The 18432-nt window shown below is 38.5% G+C and overlaps 2 protein-coding genes across 7 annotated transcripts in view; one reads left to right on the plus strand and one right to left on the minus strand.

The window, feature by feature from the left end:
- The first annotated feature begins 456 nt into the window (after positions 1–456).
- Positions 457–16333, plus strand: LOC111866841 (aldo-keto reductase family 1 member B1). The gene is made up of 7 exons (XM_023856157.1): positions 457–676; positions 5562–5729; positions 7990–8106; positions 11854–12045; positions 12801–13007; positions 14565–14713; positions 15738–16333. The coding sequence occupies exons 1-7, from the start codon at positions 506–508 to the stop codon at positions 15778–15780; spliced, it is 1047 nt and encodes a 348-aa protein (XP_023711925.1). The 5' UTR covers positions 457–505; the 3' UTR covers positions 15781–16333.
- LOC111866839 (protein FAM184A) overlaps positions 16329–18432 on the minus strand; it is a 116589-nt gene continuing 114485 nt past the window's right edge. For all 6 annotated transcript variants that reach the window (XM_023856152.2, XM_023856151.2, XM_023856149.2 and 3 more), the window contains one exon: positions 16329–17845. In XM_023856152.2, coding sequence (XP_023711920.1) covers positions 16945–17845 — 901 coding nt within the window. In that variant the 3' untranslated portion in view covers positions 16329–16944. The remainder of the gene's footprint in view (positions 17846–18432) is intronic.

Below are 18432 nucleotides of genomic sequence, written 5' to 3' on the forward strand. Positions count from 1 at the left end.
TAATTCGTTTTTGCCCTTTTTGTACAATGGCTTCTGTTTAAAAATCAGAGGCAAATGCATTCTGTGGGGTTTCGGCAATAAGAAGGCAAATCCAGCAAGCTGAGTACGCATACGCTGGTATGCCCATATATACGAGCAGAAAATGTATTTTAGACGTACCCGGCCCAGTATTCAGAAGGTACGCGTGGATTCCCCAGATCTTTAAAGAATGCCTTGAAATAGACCACCGTCGACTTGGTCATCTGGTTCCAAATCCATGAATGTGTCGTACGATGCAAAATGAAAATAGAATGGTGTTCGCTGTATTACCGATCAAGCATTTGCCATCATCTAAGCGAGGATAGTAGTTGCCATAATCGACACTAGGGAACTGACATATCGATTGTATGTAGGCTCGCCAATAGTTGCATGATGTGGTTACAATAATCATCAACAGATACTAAATGCGAGTCCCTACTTCACCCACTTGCCGTTAAAAAGTACGAGAACAATTTCGAATCTGCCAATGACATTGGGTGTATTTAGAAGGTGTTTTACGTACAGGAGGTTGAAACCCGGTGGTGTTAAATTTGTACCATTTGCTACCGCAGTTATGGCGTTGAAAGTAATTGAAGCTCCGACTGTTAGGTTCAACAACGGAATTGAATTTCCAATATTTGGTCTGGGAACATGGAAGGTCAGTCAGTTATTTAGTATGTTAACCTTGAGAACTGTAATGTGAAGTATGTATAATTTTTACGTTATGCTGAATAATGTTGGTTTTCCCCTCCTTAGGAGGATGTATTAAATTTTGAGTGTCTCAGTTGTGAAGTTTTTCTTCTAGAGGGCTTGTTACACTTCATGGATTGACTTTGGCTTCTGTATCTTAAACACATTATTATAATTCATAAGCGTTTCAATGTTGCTCTTGTGTTCGCGTGTCGTTTAGTAAAACATGGTTCCCCTGAGAATGTTTCTTCGGTGCGTGGCCATAGTACCAACAGTTAATATTAGGAACCTGGTTGTATACAGTTTTTACATGTTTGAATTAAATCAGTTTCAGTGTACTGTGTTATTTTGAAGTGTTTGCCTTGTACGTTCACGTTATGACATGACATACGGGTTACCATCGATAGGCTCAGGCCGGCAAAATGGTAAGGCATATTTGACATGTTGGCGTGGGACACTAAGACCCGGCACGTCGTTTTGCCACATAGCAGTGATAAAATGAATGACTAGAAATTATTTGAAGTAGTAGCCATGAACTGGGGAGCCGTGCTGCGAGTTGGACGACCGAGGAGTCGGAGTTAAGAGTCCCGGCAGGGTCAAGAATTTTCTCTTCTCCACGTTGTCCAGACCGGCTCTGGGGCCCACCCCTCCTATCCAGTGGGTACCGGGGGCACTTTCCCGGGGTTAAAGCGACATAGGTGTGAAGCTGACTACTCACCTCCAGCTAGTACCGAGGTCAAGAAAATGTGGATATATACACCCACTGCCCCATACGCTTTCATGGTATATTGCTTAATTAGTTAAGCACAGGGACAACTTTACCTTTTTTAATAGCCATGAACTGTAAGTAAAAAGTAAAGGTATCCCTGTAACAGGCCGTGGAGGCCCATAGGGTATGGTCACATCTTCAGAATGCGCCGCGAGTGTTCGTACGACGCTTACGACAGTCTTGCTCTGATGTTTCGGCGTCGTGTGCTGCCACTGTAGTAACAGGCACGGAACACTAAACAGAGCAGTGGGCGGTAGTGGGACTGCCAAAGTACGAAAGAAACATGGCAGTGCATCATACAAAAATCTGTTTTGCTATAGGGAAACCTTAACTGAAGCTCCAACCGAAACTTATGAAAGCGAAATATAATGTTTTGAAACATAACCATGCCTCACCCAGTAATCTAGTACCGCCCTTTGTCCCATTCAAATTTCGCTCACCCCAAGCGCCCCAACCATACCCGCACGCGATATCCATGCCCGTTCTGATTGGGGTTGGTATTACAAATGCTATGCACTCTTATGGAAGCAAGAACGGCATACGTGTGCGTGTAACTGTGAAGGTTTATGCATAATGTGAGATGCAAATGCTATAGCGAAAATGTAAAGAAACGAATTTTGAGAACTGGAAACGAATTAGGACAAACAGTAATATGTTTTGACAATCGTGTTATGTCACAATGTTATATTACTTGAATACTTCTATTAACATTTTACAAATAGGTGACTGTACACATGGACAATGTTAAATGTTTTTCTCCTTTCCTTGTTATTTTTCCAGGAAAAGAAATAAATATTTGTTGATAGTGTTTTTCATCATCAAGTGTTTAATTATGAGCAAAGTATCTTTGGCTGGGATGATTTGTCAAACACAAAGATTCCAAGCTGTTTAGTAGGTTGGAAATATGTTCTTGGATAACATTATGTAAAATTGAGTTACTTGTACATGTAGTTAGAATAATTTTAATGTTTTCTGTGGCATTTTATGAATATATGATACATGAATGAATGAATGAATGAATGAATGTATAAGGGGTGGACCTTCTTTGCCCTTGCACCACGAACTACATTGGTCTGTTGTGCTTCCCCTTTTGATTATCCCCTCAGCAATTCTGTGCTTCATTCAAAGTGCAGGATTTTGGATGTGGGAAAATCGAAATAGTCACTTGGTTCCATAAAATATTGACCCAAGTGACATAATCTTAAATAAGCTAAGGCCTCACATTCACGCAGGATATGTGTGGCTGTTTCATTTTCTTCTTGATACCTCTCACAAGTGGGACTGTCACTTAGTCCCAGTTTGAAGAGGTGTGCTTTAAGGTGACAGTGTCCTGTAAGTAATCCCACCACCCATTGTAGCTGGTACCTGTTTAACTTCAACAGTTCCTTTGCTCTTTTAGCTGAGGGTCCTTGTATGAGTCCCTTTGCTTATGAATATATGATAGCTAATAAGAAAAAATTGCCCTTGATCCAGGATTCAGTCTTAACATGTACCTTCTTAATTGAAATGAATGTCTCTGACCATGATGTAGCCTCACATCCTTGATACCTAGAAGATTGTTTGGGGGGACATGCAGTGTTCCGTTTTCAAACCATCAGAGCTGGAATACATAAAATTTCAGATGAACTGAAACTAATTGTAGATGAACCCCAGACCTCAACAGAATTATTGATTAGTGTGATGAAATATAACAATGTAAATGATTATCGCTGACTGATGTTTTCTGGGTTCTGATACCATGTAGGTGGTAGGTGGTTACCAACCTCCCTCAACAGTTTTCTTTCCATATGCTCTGATATACTGGCCTGTTATGCATCTACCAATGTTATTAAAACAACAGAACAACTTTCCCTGGAATTGTAATGCATGGATGAATTCCGTGGCAGCACTAGTTCTGACATGTTTGCCATCAAGAGCATGTAGGCAATTGGGAAAGCAACATGATATCAACACTTATTTGCATTTCTTGCCCAGTATTGTCTAAATGGAAAGGTCTTGTCACTCGTCTGCAACTGTGTCAGCCATCAGTTCCTGTGCTGGATTCATACAGTTATACACGTTTCACTGTTGGGATGAAATATTTTTTAGGAAACAATTGACAGATTCCAGAATTGAAGGACATAGTTGATACATTTTCTTTGTTAAAGTATGGCTGTAACAGTGAATACTTTTACATTGTACTACAAAGATATGATACAGTCACTGATGTCCATTACATTTCAAATGTAACAAATTATGAAAAGCCACCCTCATCCAGGTTCATCATAGCCTGTGCAGTCATTCAGTTCTTCCAATTATCAAATGCTCATTTTGTACCTGATCCCTCGTATATAACTTTGTTTCTTGCTTATTGTGGTTTTACTGTTATGACATTTGAATTCACATGTCAGTGAGGATGGAATTTGGTTTCATGGTGCCATCTAAGTTAGCAGCTCACATCAGATCATAGAGTCTGAATATGGTTGATAATGAAGTGAATAGTCGGAACGGTAGTGGGCAGTGGGGTTGGGATAATAACTTGTTAATGAAAAGGGGTGCAGTCCAGTTTAATCACAGTCACAATTTGTATATTCTGAAATAATAACCTGACAAATTATAATATTTATCATAATCATAGAGTTTTTGGATTTTGTGCATTGTCTGATATTCTAGAAACTTGAAAATGCGTTTCAGAAACTGGATCTGTTTCTGACCTAGGGAGAGGGGGGAATGTAAGACACCTACTCAGTTGGGTGGTTCATGTTTCACAACGAATCATAATACATGTAATGTACACTGAAATGTCAGGTTAATTATTAAATAGAGTTCTGTAAAACGTTTGTACAAATATACCATAATGATGGTAGAATTTTCCTGCTCAGATTAATTTATAAGTTACAGTTCTGAATGTTTAATACGTATAATGAGATATGATTTTCAATGATGTTATGTCTTTGAAATCAAATATGTGAGTGTCTGAAGGAACGGTATGCATAAAGCATACATTTTCTTTCATTTTGATGTTTACAAAGTCAAAACTATGAAGATTGATTTTGATTTGTTCTTGTGGAGAAAGTACAGGAAAGTTCCTCCTTGGATCTAATTTAGTTGCAGTGTGCTACGTAGCACTGATTTTCCTTAAAGCCAAAGAAGAAGAAGGAGGAGGAGGACTGGAATCTTCTAGCGCAATCAGTTTTGTGAGTGCTGGAGTAAAAACTGATGTTTCAGGCAACCCCATTTTGGGTTGGTGTGCTGAATAACCATACATTGCTGATATATATACCAGTCTGTTAAATCAGTGCCTCTTCTTATAATATGCACTATGGTGAGAGGGTTGAATTTTGCAGTTACACATCTTACTCTAAACCTATTACCAAGGTGCTGAACTTTGTGCCCCTGTTTGTCAATTGTTTTGTCTTAATGCAAAAAAAAAAAAAAATAAATAAATAAAATTAAAAAGGAAATCTCATTATCACGTTGTCTTAGTGAACGAATTCAGATGATGAAGAAAGCAGTCTTCTGGGATTTGGCACCGTGTATATGTGGTGTTAACCGACGTTTCGGAGGAACGTATCGTCTCCATCTTCAGGGTAGAAGAAAAAATATAAGAAATCTGCAAGCGAAGAGACTGTGAGAACCGGTAAAAGCAGACTGCTTTTACCGCCGTGAAAGCCTCAAATCTTACATAGAATTCAGATGATATTTGTTAACTAAACATGCTGAATGTTTCCTGACCGAAATATGATGTCTGAAGTATGATTACTTGTGCAGTAATCTGTTTTGTATTCAGAATAAGTGAATGTTAAGGTCTGTGATGTCTGCATGGTAGCAAAGAGTGCATTTGGAAAGTTTGTGCACTGCATCGATGTACTCCTGTCCACTCTCTTCACAGAGATTCACAATGTGAATATTCTGTTGACTGGAATGTTGTTCCATACATCATATCATATTTTTATAACTGATATTTCTAAAACAAAATGTACTTTTTTTTCAGGTCACTCTAGCTGCTTTAATAGGTGTTTAACTTGATAAACTCTGCAGATATTGTCTTGTTTACTGATTTCACGTACATAGAGCAGTACATAATGTTGTTTCTAAATTTCAGTCCAAACCTGGTGAAGTCACTCAAGCAGTAAAGGACGCCATTGATGTTGGGTACCGACACATTGATTGTGCACATGTATATGGAAATGAACCTGAAGTTGGGGCTGCAATTAAGGCCAAGATTGAAGAGAAAGTCGTGAAGCGTGAAGATCTGTTCATCACAAGCAAGGTTTCACATTTTGAAGGTGTTTTTCTTAAAACTAGTTCTAGAAAAATTTGCTCAAGTTTATTGAATGTTTGCTGTTTTTGACATAAAGAGAATGCCAGTATTTTTACCCATAGTGAACAGCTGAATAAATTATAATTTAATATACAGTAAACCCTTGTTAATCCAGGTTAACTGGGAGGACAAGTCAGCTAGATTAGTGAAACAAAAGGTAGCCCCTCCCCCCAAAGAAAAAAAACTTAGAACACAAATAAATGGAAAATTTAATGATAGAAGTAGTACTGATGAAAATAAATAAAATAATATCACAATAGAGCCTGTATTTAAAAACTAAAAAAAGTGGCAATACATTTATTTATCGGTAGAAAACTTAGAAGTTTTACTTGCTTTTTAACGTAATGATGCAGGTTTGAAGAAACTGTCAAGTTATATCTGAACATACAAGTGCCTCATCTGCCTTCCTAAATGCCATGTGTCTTTTAAAGTATGTACTGAACTGTGAGCAGCATTTTTCATATTTCAGTCTGAATTAACTGTAACTGGATTAGCAAAGGTTTACTGTATTCTGATATGCATACAATACAGACTTTTTTTTATTGCTAGTGGGTTGGAACTGAGTCCCTTGTCTTGCAGCCACTTCTGGCCTATTGTACCAGCCCCAGATGATAGGTGAGGGTGATTGTGGAGCAATTGGTGGAATGAAGATTGGCAGGGAAAACCTGCCCCAGCACCACTTTGTCCACCACAAATTCCACTTGACCAGACCTGGGATCGAACCCAGGCTGCCGCGGTGGGAAGCCAGCGACTAACCGCTTGAGCTATGGCACGGCCCATAATATGGACTTAGTATACCTAATGTTTTTGAGACTCCATCATAAATCCTTGGTGATGAGGACAGTTCCTAAAATGTTGGATTCTAGCTCCTGATTGATAATGCTGTTTGCCCAAGAGGCCTTTGCTGTAGACAGCTGGTAGGAAGGCTTCAGATCATCCACTACTATAATAGCAACACTCACTGTGCACCATCAAGAGCATTGTCTAAACTATGGCATAGTTGCTGTTTCATCTAGCAGATATCCATTTTGTGGCACAGCCTGCTATTCCTGCATGTAAAAGGAATTCAGTTTTTCTTTATATCAGCCACCCTGACTTTCTGTGCCCATGTTTGGTATGCAGTTAGGGCATGGAGGGTATCTGGGTCTGTCGTTTTCTCATGAAACAGTGCCAAGTGTTATGTGAGATTGACACTTCCATCCATCTTCAACTGATTGATGAAGATCAGTTGTGTTAGTTAGTTAGTTTATATTCCATAAGATCTTTACAATGTTGTGAGAACAACCATCGGATATAGGAACAGTCAGATAAAAAATCACTGCTTTACAAACAAGCAGATTGTCAAAATACAACAGTAGAAAATACAAATATAATACATGTAAAACACATTTGTGAATAAAAACAATAAAATGAAAATAAAAACATATACTAGTCATAATAAGAACCTCACAAGATACTCCAAAATCATACCTTAATATGAAATCATATGAATTAAGCTAATTTATCAAAATGTAAGATCACAAATAAGAAACAAGTCTAAGTTGTATACACACCATATTTGTATTGTTAAAATTTAAAGAACGAAATTTTTATTGCAATTTATGTGAGATAATGCAGTTGCACACACTCTTAACAATTCTTTCGATGCATTAGAGGAAGTTATTGGCAAATGAGTCATAAGTTGAGGACTATGGCCCATGTGATCACCAATTGAAATCCTTAATATTTATTTGTGGGACATGCTGAAGGAAAGAGTGTATGGGAACAATCCCCAGTCTTGTAGAAGAACTTGAAGCAAGTATTAAGTATGAAATTTCCACTGTTCTCATATAGCAGCTTTGATGTGCACCTGGAAACATTCTCATGATCTGAGGCATGCTTTGAAGGACATGGTCACTTTGAGTCCCTTCTGTACAGTAAAGTGAGTTAAACTGCAGCCTTGAATTATAAGCTACAGTAGCAGGTGTATGGGAGAAGAATGCCATGTTGTCTGTGGAGACCAGTCTGATGATGAACAGTACACCCTGTAGAACTTAAACTGCAAATAGATTTAGTGCTTAATTTTCTTAATTCCACCTCCAAGAATGCACTAGATATTCTTGTTCAGTCTGTTTGCTGTTGTACTGCTCGTCTGAGGGATTGGGAAGGTAGAATGTTCATGTAAAATTGGTTACACTTGTTTTTTGTGCTTCCTTGCATGTCTTTCCAGCTGTGGAACACCTTCCATCGAACAGACTTGGTTGCACCTGCCTTGAAGAAGACCCTGAGTGACTTGGGTTTGGATTACCTAGACCTCTATTTGATTCATTGGCCAATGGCATACCAGGTAGATATGATAACAGTTGCAAATGCCAGGCATGTGTCATTTAACATGGTTAATATGTTGGGTCTTCAAAAGTGCCATCATTAAGAAAAATGATAATTTACAGGAGTGTATATGAAAAAGGAATTTTTGCTGACAAAACATTTCCTATATAGAGAAATGGGAGATTTGGTTAGTAAAGATGGTATGTGCTCAGGTGAGTTGTTGGAATGGAAATGGTTACATTTGCCATATAAGCTGAAAAAAGCCTATATAAATGCTGATCTCATCCACTTGATTAGTTCTACTGCTTTTGTCAGTAAAACTGACATTAATCAATTGATTTTTGGAGAAATAAGACACCCTGTACATTAGTTTGTTATAAGTGTCAAATTGTATTGTGACAGAAAAATTAATTAAATGGGACATATGAAAGAATCAATTATGTCCTACTTTAATATATTATCTGTGCATTTGTTAGGAGGGACTGTGGAGGAAACTTTCTGAAACATGACATACAAAACAAAACTGTAATGCCATCATAACTAGGGACTTTTCCTATGTAGGCATCACAGAAATAATACTGCAACATGCAGACATTATTGACGCACTTTATGCACTGTGACAAGATGGAAAGGCTAGTAGTATTCACCTTATAAAAAACTGTGGGGCAGGAGTAGGAAATAATGCGTCTCTAGTTGCACATGTGTGTACTTGCACACACAAAGTTTGCAGTCTGTCTGGGGCTGTGTGTTTGCTATTTGCTGCACATGATAATTCTTGGTTCAGTGTTGGTTACACTGGCAAAAAAGATTCAACTTATTATCACAGAACACTTCATAGCAAGGTGTCGTTGAATTTCCTGCCTGCATTCACAAGATTAGGACTGTTGTACATAGGTAAGTCAATAAGGAAGTTACAAATGGATATAGAACTTAAACAAATGAGAGTACTGATTTGAAAAATGCTTTTATTTCTTAACATAATCCTCCTGTACATTGAGGCACTTGTCCCATTGTTCAGAAGTCCCCGAAATCCAGCAGCATAAAATTCTTTGGGCTGCTGTCAGAACCAGGCGGTGAATTCCCTTTCTACAACTTCATCGTCGGGAAAATGTTCAGCTGAAAGATGATGTTTAAGAGGGCTGAACAAATGGAAGTCGCATGACAGGTTAGGTTTTCACAAAGTCTGTGCCGTGCATGCTGATCCCACAACACAAAATGCAAAGAATGGGTCTGGCATTACAGCATCTCCATCGCTACCAAAATGGACACAATATGCTAGCCCAAACTGTCACAGATGATGAGTCTTGCTCCAAGCGACTCCCATTTGTTCGGCCCTCTTAAACATCATCTTTCGGCTGAACATTTTCCCGACGATGAAGCTGTAGAAGGGGAAGTCACCACCTGGTTGCGACAGCAGTCCATAGAATTTTATGCTGCTAGTTTTCAGGGGCTTGTGAAACAATGGGACAAGTGCCTCAATATACAGGGAGATTATGTTGAGAAATAAAAGCATTTTTCAAATCAGTACTCATATTTGTTTAAGTTCTATATCCATTTGTAACTTACTTATTGACTTACCCTCGTATTACAGATATGACCAAACATCACGGTATATTGTTATCACTTTTGCTTCGTTCAGTAGTTCTTGGATTTAGTTCCCTCCCTGAATTTGGTTAGCCTGACTTGGTCTTTTTGTCCAGGTAAGTGCTTGGATAGTACCTTGAAAGTGTCTGTGAATGCTTCCCTCCAGAGTCTTAAAAATTTGTTGTTCATAATTACCTTCCTCTCTTATTCTTTATAATTGTAACTACACTTCTAGTAGTATATGTAGTATGTTCAGTACTGCTGATACCAGAGCTTATCATTGGATACATCCTTGAGCCAGTTCATCTTCACATCCTTACAGTTGATTTCCCTAACATTTATCTGGATGTTATCCGTGCCAGTCTTCTGATTAGTTAGTTTCCAAGAGGTTTCCCAACCAAAATTTTGTATGAATTCCTTTTTATGTCAAAATCACATATACAGTCTATTGTAATCTTGTAACAGTACCAGGTGCCTCTGTGAACCATGAACTTCTCCATTACATACTGTCCTAAATTGCCCACTCACATTACTCTTTATAAGTCCAGATATGTTCCTGAGCACTTATCATCGAACATTTGTATGTTACAAGTTTTCAGGCTTTCAGGCAGTGATTATTTAGATTGTGACTTGCATAGTGACACCGTGTAGTCTTGTAGGTAGATAGATATCAGTGTTCTTGGCGGAATGTACTGCCTCCATCTTCCCGATTGAAATGTGTGGGTTAATTATATAGGCAGGTTGCAGGGGAGTTGATTTCTCAGACCCAAAGTGATGGGGTAAGGAAATGGATCCCAGTCCAGGCCACTGGGGAGCTGTGGGTAAGAAACTGGCCCTTTTCAGGGGGAGAAGTTGAGTTTTGAGAAGAGGCAGCCTTTGCAAGCGCCCAATATGCTTTCCACACAGCAGGGCAATTTGAACTTTGAGAATTTGTGAAAGATGGTCCTTTCCATGGCCTCTGATGGTGGGAAGTGGGAAATCAGGCCTTGTTATGAAGACGCAAGTAGAGGAGTATCATTTCACATGGAAGTAGCTAACTTGCTCTTGGAGAACGTTTTCTCTTTCCTTCAAGGAGTAGATACGAGGATTCCATGATCTGCTTATGTTATTTCCCATTTTCCTTGTTCATATTGTTTATTGTTTTGCTTATGAAGTGATCCTTGCTCCTGGTTGCTTTGGCTAGAATCCTGGTATTGTTATGCCGCATCTGATGACCTATGCTAATGCTGTGTGCCTCCACAGCCAGCTTCTTCGGTTGTTACAGTCAGATGTGACAGCGGTGTTCATTAACCCTGATCTGAATGGAGCAACTGATTTGTCCAGTGTACATCTTCACACACTTGCAGGAGGCACTGTATACACCCAGTGCTTTCAGACCAAGATGGGCGAATTGAAGCTGGTGACTTTTCTTGTTGGAAGGTGTAGCATCATGATATGCTTAGACAGACACTGCTGATGTGGTTGAATGTGTTCTGGATGAAGGGCAGGAAGGCCACTGACATGGGGTTCTGCCTTGCTGCTGGTGTGAGTTGACAGCTCATTAGATATTTTGTGCTGCAACCATTCTCATGAAAGGGTATATCCAGTTCAGCATGGAGACTGTACTGGCTGTGGCCATGTATAACAAGGGGGACAGCACAAACTGTTTGTTGGTCCGATCATTGTGTGACTTCATAGTAAAATAGAAATTAATGTGGATTGGATTCCTGTATGCTGTATAACTCAACGACATAGTGGTCTTATGTAAATGTAAGTGTCATGGTTCAGTGCCACATCAGTGGCCATTTGTCTGTCTTCCATTGGCCTGGATCAGGGTTCATTTCCTTGCCCACCTTCCTTAAAACCTGCTAATATAACCAGTCTTGTTCCTCAACCAACACACCTCAGTTTTGAAGATGGAGGCAGCATGTTTCTCTGAAACAACAGTATTTACCTACAAGACTACACAGGGTCAACCCAAAAGACCACAGTTTGAACTTGTAAATTATGTTCTTTCCCTAAAATAAAGGCCCAAGTGTCATACCCAAACAAAAAACAGTTGTCAGCGTTATTATTTCGTAACATGCAGTTAAGAAAGTGTCGGTAAATAAAGTAACAAACCAAACCATCTTTGTGACATATATTTTATTGGCTGTAAAGCTTTGAAGTATTGTGAATTTGAAATGTGTGCGCCTGGTTGTAGGAAGGCGGAGACCTCTTTCCAGAAAAGGATGGCAAAACACTCTACAGTGATGTGGACTATGTTGACACATGGAAGGAAATGGAGAAGCTTGTAGAACAGGGTCTTACCAAGTCAATTGGGGTGTCCAACTTTAATTCGCAGCAGCTAGAACGAATTCTGGCCATTGCTAGCATCAAGCCAGTCACCAACCAGGTGTGTGTCTAGATCAGGAAATAATTGTTAGTATTTCTTTGTCCATTGTGAGGATCAAACTGAAAGACTTCAAGGAAGGAAGGAAAGAAATGCTCTTGTGACTTATACTCTCAAATTTAACTTGTTACCATGCTTTATGAGATGGTATCATATCTTTGTGTCTTTTGAACCAAGGGGTCACCTTTCATGAAACTATGATGACACTAGGGGCCTCAACACCTTCATACATTTTACTTTAGTTAGTCACATAGTTCGAGCACTTTTTTAACAAACGGTTCGTGTTGGAACATTGTCTGTGAAATATTACTTTTCACTTGGTAATTTTACATGTTAGATTGTGATTTGGATGTTAATAGCTGCATGATATTGATGGAAAATGTGAGTTGTGCAGTTTTAATTGTAAAATTTGTTACAAAATTTTAATTTTGATGCATGTCAGCCATTTGTAACCCTGCTTCAAATAAACCCCAAATTCAATTGTTTTCATTTTTTTAAAAATGGATCATTACATAAAATGTAAATACCTTTAAGCTCTTCAGCTTTTATTTTAAACGTTTTTAATGTCATGAAAACTATAAATAAATTACAAGGAAAATTCATTTCTGATTTTATGTGTTATGATATCTAGTGTGGCTGGCTTCACTGCAAAAGGATTACATTTGTAGTGAATGAATGACAAGACCAATGAGGCGTGTAAAATAACAAAGAATGTGTTTTTAGGCAGTTTAAATTTTGATAATACTGTTACTTTTTAGGTTGAGTGTCACCCATATTTGAACCAAAAGAAGTTAATAGAATTCTGCAAATCAAAAGGTGTAACAATCACTGCATACAGCCCACTGGGCTCTCCGGATCGTCCATGGGCAAAGCCTGATGATCCACAGCTTTTGGATGATCCAAAGCTGAAAGCATTGGCTGAAAAATATCAAAAGACTCCTGCTCAGATTGTTTTGAGGTACCAGGTATGTGAACAAAAGACAGGAAGTGTTAAGGAGCATCTTATTTCAGAGTTCCACCTTTATGGACAATTCCTATTAGTCAAAATATCTTTGAGATCCATCCTTACCTAGGTAAGTATATATGGTGGCTGAATTGGTCCTGGGGTAGGTGTTCCACTGCCAGTCATCAATCCTGCACTTTATCTTCGCACCGACATTTGTAGGTATGTCATCTCTGACTTAGGGGGAGTACTACTGTGTATGTTCATGTATCAGTCTGCTAATAATACTCACAATCCCACTTTTCATATGAAGCTTCTTATAGATTGCACTGAAAAGATTGTTGTTATATAATTAGTTAGTTATTTAGAGAGGGTGGGTTTCCCCAAGCACCGCGACCAGTTTGATCTATTGTGCTTCCCTCTATGATATTCTACCAGTCTCTTTACCCTACCGATAAATGGTGTGTACCGTCAGTCCCGCCGAGCAAGTGAGTTCGGCCACTTGCTTAGCGGTGTCTATAATGCTTCCCTCATCTATCAGAGGCCTTAGAGGCTATTGTTGGGCGGGAAACGTCCTGGAATTTGGCTCAGTGATCCCCTTTGGGGATATGAGGTTCTTTTATGTGCCATAAAGTTACGACACGGGGGACACAGCTTAAAGTCCCTCCCGGAGGACTTGTTCCCTGAATTTTTCCGCCCTTAAAAATTCGACGACCTCCGCTGGGTATTTGAACCCGCGTACCACGAGTCATGAGGTGGGAACGTTACCTCCAGACTACGGAGGCCGCTTTGTTGTTATATAAGGTAAGAGACGCCCTTGATGGTGCTAGAGGTATGTGGAATTGCTGTCAGTAAAGTGAAATGATGTGGGTTAGGTGATTGGAGTTTGATTTCTGGCAGGGTAGGATTTTTCTCTTCACTGCCACATTCACACTGGCTGGGTCCCACCCTATCCTACATGTAGTGGAAGCATTTTTTCTGTGTTTGTAAATTATCCAGAACATGAACCTGACCTCTTACTGCATCTGGTGCTAGGGTTAAGAAGCCATGGAACTTCATCTTTGCTTTCACTTGGACGAGGTGTTTCAGATCAGAAGCCTGAGAATGACCATACGAGTATGATTGTAGTACGAGCAGAATAGGACTGGCAAGTTATCAAGACAGGTATAACAATGCTGCATGCAATTTTAGTACCACATTGTGCCAGTAGAATGTTACACATGCTCGTTGCATGTAGTGTTAATTCTGGGGTATGTGGATCCGGCAGCAATAGCCATGCTCTTGTCAGCTGTCATTTTTGTGAAAAATTCTTATTTAGAACACCTTCTTGACACCTGTTTTTCTTCAGTATTGGATGTTATGATTGTATTATGAGTACACAGAGTGGAGCCGTTAGTGTTGAATAATCTTCTAATACTGCATCCTATAATCACATTATTGATTATTAACAAAAACTGTCGACTGTCCCTCTTTATAGTTCTTTTTGCAATTGCCTTCAGTGTAGTAAGTTTTATAGGCAATAGTGGAACATGACAGGAGTTCTTCTGATGTTTTAAAGTGTGTTTATATATAATTCTAGGTGCAGCAGGGTAATATTACAATCCCAAAGTCTGTGACAAAATCACGTATTGAACAGAATGGTCAGATCTTTGACTTTGAATTGTCTCCAGAGGATGTAGCCATCATCGATTCCTTTGATTGCAATGGACGTGTCTGTCACTTGAACTGGTAAGTAATCCCAAGAGAGCTGTACATTGGAAGTGCTAGTGAATTTTTTTATGAATAAGGGAAGACCTCAAATTGAGAAGTATTAAGCCTTTCCATATCAGGACTGTCACTCATAACAATCCTACTGTCTTGTATAATTATGGTGTACGATATTATCAGTGAAAATAAACCTATCCTTGATCTCTTGTCACTTAAGCATTGGATTTAACTTGTGGATGATAAAGACGACTGGCATGTGTTGCAAAATTGAGGTAAATAACCATATTTACAACATTCTGTAAAATTATCTGCCTAAAAATTACATTTTTTTTCAGTATGGTGGAAGATTGTGGTTTTAAAAATGAATTCACAACAAAATAGTTCATTTGGCTATTATTTCTGCCAGTGTCTTGCCACTTCTGCTGTTCAGCTAAGTTGGTCACATAGTTGGAAACGTTTGAGCTAACAATATTTAGTTTTCTGCAAGCTTCATTTAAAAATTACGATTAAAGTTGAAAATAAAAAAGTTTTCCTAATGAAAGGGTTGCCGATCACAGTGGCCACGCATTCTAAGGCATGAAATGTCTTCGTCTGATCGAATACTGGGATCATGGGTTCAAATTCCACTCAAGGCATGAATGCCTGTGTTTATTCCTGATCCCCCATCCTAGGAATCCTAATGACTGTCTTAGATTAAGAAATTGAGTCTTTGTTTCGTGTTACAAGGGAACAACAGAGATTTAAAGCTTTTGAGAACGAAGTACCAAGAAGAATATTTTGGCCTAAGAAATGAAATTGCAGGAGGAATGATGAATTCTGTTACAAGGCATTTCATGATTTTTGTTTCTGACCTGTTGTAATTTGTGACATTCAAGGAGAAATGTGAAACTGATGGGACATAATATTGGTTGGTAAGCTGCATGGGAAGATATGATTTGGGAGATATTATGTGGAGGTTAATATTAAAATGAGGTTAGAAGCACAAATGACTTAATTGTCAGAGTGTGGCAACCAACCAGATTTTGATTATGAAATTCTCTTTCAGGATTAAAGACCACAAGCACTATCCATTCAACATTGAGTTTTAGGAAGTTGGGGCCAGAACTGAAGAATTTTCTACAATGTGAAGTTATTTTCAATTCATGGAGTGGGTTATCTAACAGGACTGGACATACCATCATATTTGTACCTTTGGGAACAGTGCTGTCAATACAAACATTAGGAATACTCCAGTTCCTGTTGACAGCTTTGGTACCTGTCTGTTATTCTTAACCAAGTTGACATTCACATTTAAAAATTAATGTTGGTTTGTCATTACTTGTCTAATAGAATGTTAACTCTGCACATTTTACTGTACTGACAGGCTTACTGTGGACAGAAAGGAAGGAGGGTTCGGTACAGTAATGCTGTGCATTCATTTTGTACATATTTTTCGCTTAGTCTTTCTTCAGTCTGTCCTTCATTGACTATCTAGTTTTTGTAAGTATTTCTTCCATTAAAACTGTCTTTCATTTTTAAGGGATACATTTATTATGGTATGCCATGACCTTTGCAGTCTAAGGTTTTGTGTATGTAAACTTTGTGGTTGAAACCACTGCATCACTGTATGTAAAACTGTGAAATAAAATGACATAAAAAATGTACAGCATTTATTTCTAATTTTTGGGAAAGAGGATGTACAAATTGAAGTGCTACACAATTCGATATGTATACAATTTAGACAGATGGCAGCTCAGAATACCTGTCGTCAAATTATTTTCTAAAACATCTCATATTAACCTGTGTTGTACATTACCTACTGCACTAGATCAATTTTTTATGCCCATCAGGGACAGCTCTGCATTCCCTGATTGATTGCATGTTTAAAATTCAGACATAAGGCACTATGAAGTGTGGAGACATGATTAATGTATATATGTAAAGAAATGTTCAGTGGCTTGACACACCATCACAGAGTAAACTTTATGTCTTTAAGTCTTCATGTGAATGCATTTCATTGAAAGAATGGCAAAAGCTGCCTGTTCCTTTTTAGTTACACTGACTAGAGTCTCTGACTTTTCTCCAACTTGGCTCTTGTATTTCTTTTCAGCTAACTGCAACTTGAGGTAAAAGCTGAGTAATGCTGAAGACAAGTACTAGGTATGACTAAGTTGTGGTAACTTGGATCACCTGGACATGGTAATTTATCTCAGTTCAGGCTGGTATAAGTGCATTGCATGCACAATACCTTTATGAATTATTTCATTGTGTTTTTACTGCAGCGTTGGGGTAGATACACTGCCTATAATTATGGAACGAACTTCATTTGCTGCTGTCTCTACAGACTTTGACCTAATTTCAGAATTACTAATTTTACTTCTTTCAGCACTTTTATGGCTTTGCAGCAATATTGACATTCTCGAATCTGGGACATCTACTGCATTGAATGTTAGTGGACAGTCCTGGCTTACTGCACTCTCACAATTTGTTATAGAACTTAGGTCTGCCATGATCTGGTCTGAATTACCCTGAACAGATCTCAGTTTGTCACTTTTGAGTGACTCGCTAGTTCCAGAACAGACAATTTGATCTGGAACAGAATTGAAGTTAGATGTTGTTTCTATGGACTGTAACCCACAAGTCTCTACAGTAGAGTTTTCAGTGGTACTGACTAGATTAGATACGTGATCTAAAGGAGACATTACTTGATGAGACTTATCTTTACAAACAGGCTTGGAGGTTTCTGCAACTTTACCATGCAGGTCTTGTTTTATATGGATCATGCTGGGTTCTAGAGACTTTGACTTTTGAACTATAAAATCCTTCCTATGACTTGTGTTTGAGTGGGTACAAAGGGCAGGAACAGAGGAGGCTGTCACTTGCCACCTTTGAGCTTTTGGTGGATGTAACTGATGTTGCCTGCTTGGACTCTTCAAACCTTTCTTACGATGATGATGCAATGGGTCCATCACCCCTGTGATTGGCTGTACACTAAACAGGTGATTGTATGTTGACTCATGGTTCATTAGTTCAAGTTGGTAGAATCGCTTCTCTTCTGTGAGACATGCGATTTCATGCTCCCGTTCTTCTAATGCCTGCTTCAAGTGTGCAATCAGGTCGGTGTCTTCTTTGTGAGATTCCCTGTTCTTGTACTTCTCCTCTGATTCTTGAACACTAGGACAAAGGGTATATAATTTTAGTTTCTGCACAACTCAAAATGACCACTGCTGCTTGAATATAGACACTGACAAAAGATAGAACTGGTTTCAAAAATAAACCTCATATATTATAACTAATAACTGGTGCGGATAGAAGTCAGTGGTGATAGATGAATATGATGCACTGTTGGATCAGTTGTTAGAGGAAACAGAAGTACTGGCTCAGAAAAATCCAATTCAGTAACACTTTGTGCACCACAAATCTCACAAACCTTGGGACTGAATCCAGGTATGTGCACCTCTTTAAATACAAATTGAGTTTCAAAAGGAAAATTCTGAATCTGCATTTAGGTGTAACTGAAAGGATGAAAAAATGCTATGATGTCTTTGATTATTTTGCAATTGAGTGAATCCTGACTATCACACAGGAAACTGAGATTTTTATTTACTAATATATAGTGGTGCATTTGAATTTTACTATATATATGTACACCCAATCTAGTACCATTATTGCTTTTTTTTTTTATTTACTCATAAAGGAATCTTATTGTTGAAATCATTTTGGGATTAAGGTGATATAATATGCTTCCTGACGAGAGAAAA

Source organism: Cryptotermes secundus, unplaced genomic scaffold, assembly GCF_002891405.2.
Source record: "Cryptotermes secundus unplaced genomic scaffold, Csec_1.0 scaffold533, whole genome shotgun sequence".
Lineage (NCBI taxonomy): Eukaryota > Metazoa > Arthropoda > Insecta > Blattodea > Kalotermitidae > Cryptotermes > Cryptotermes secundus.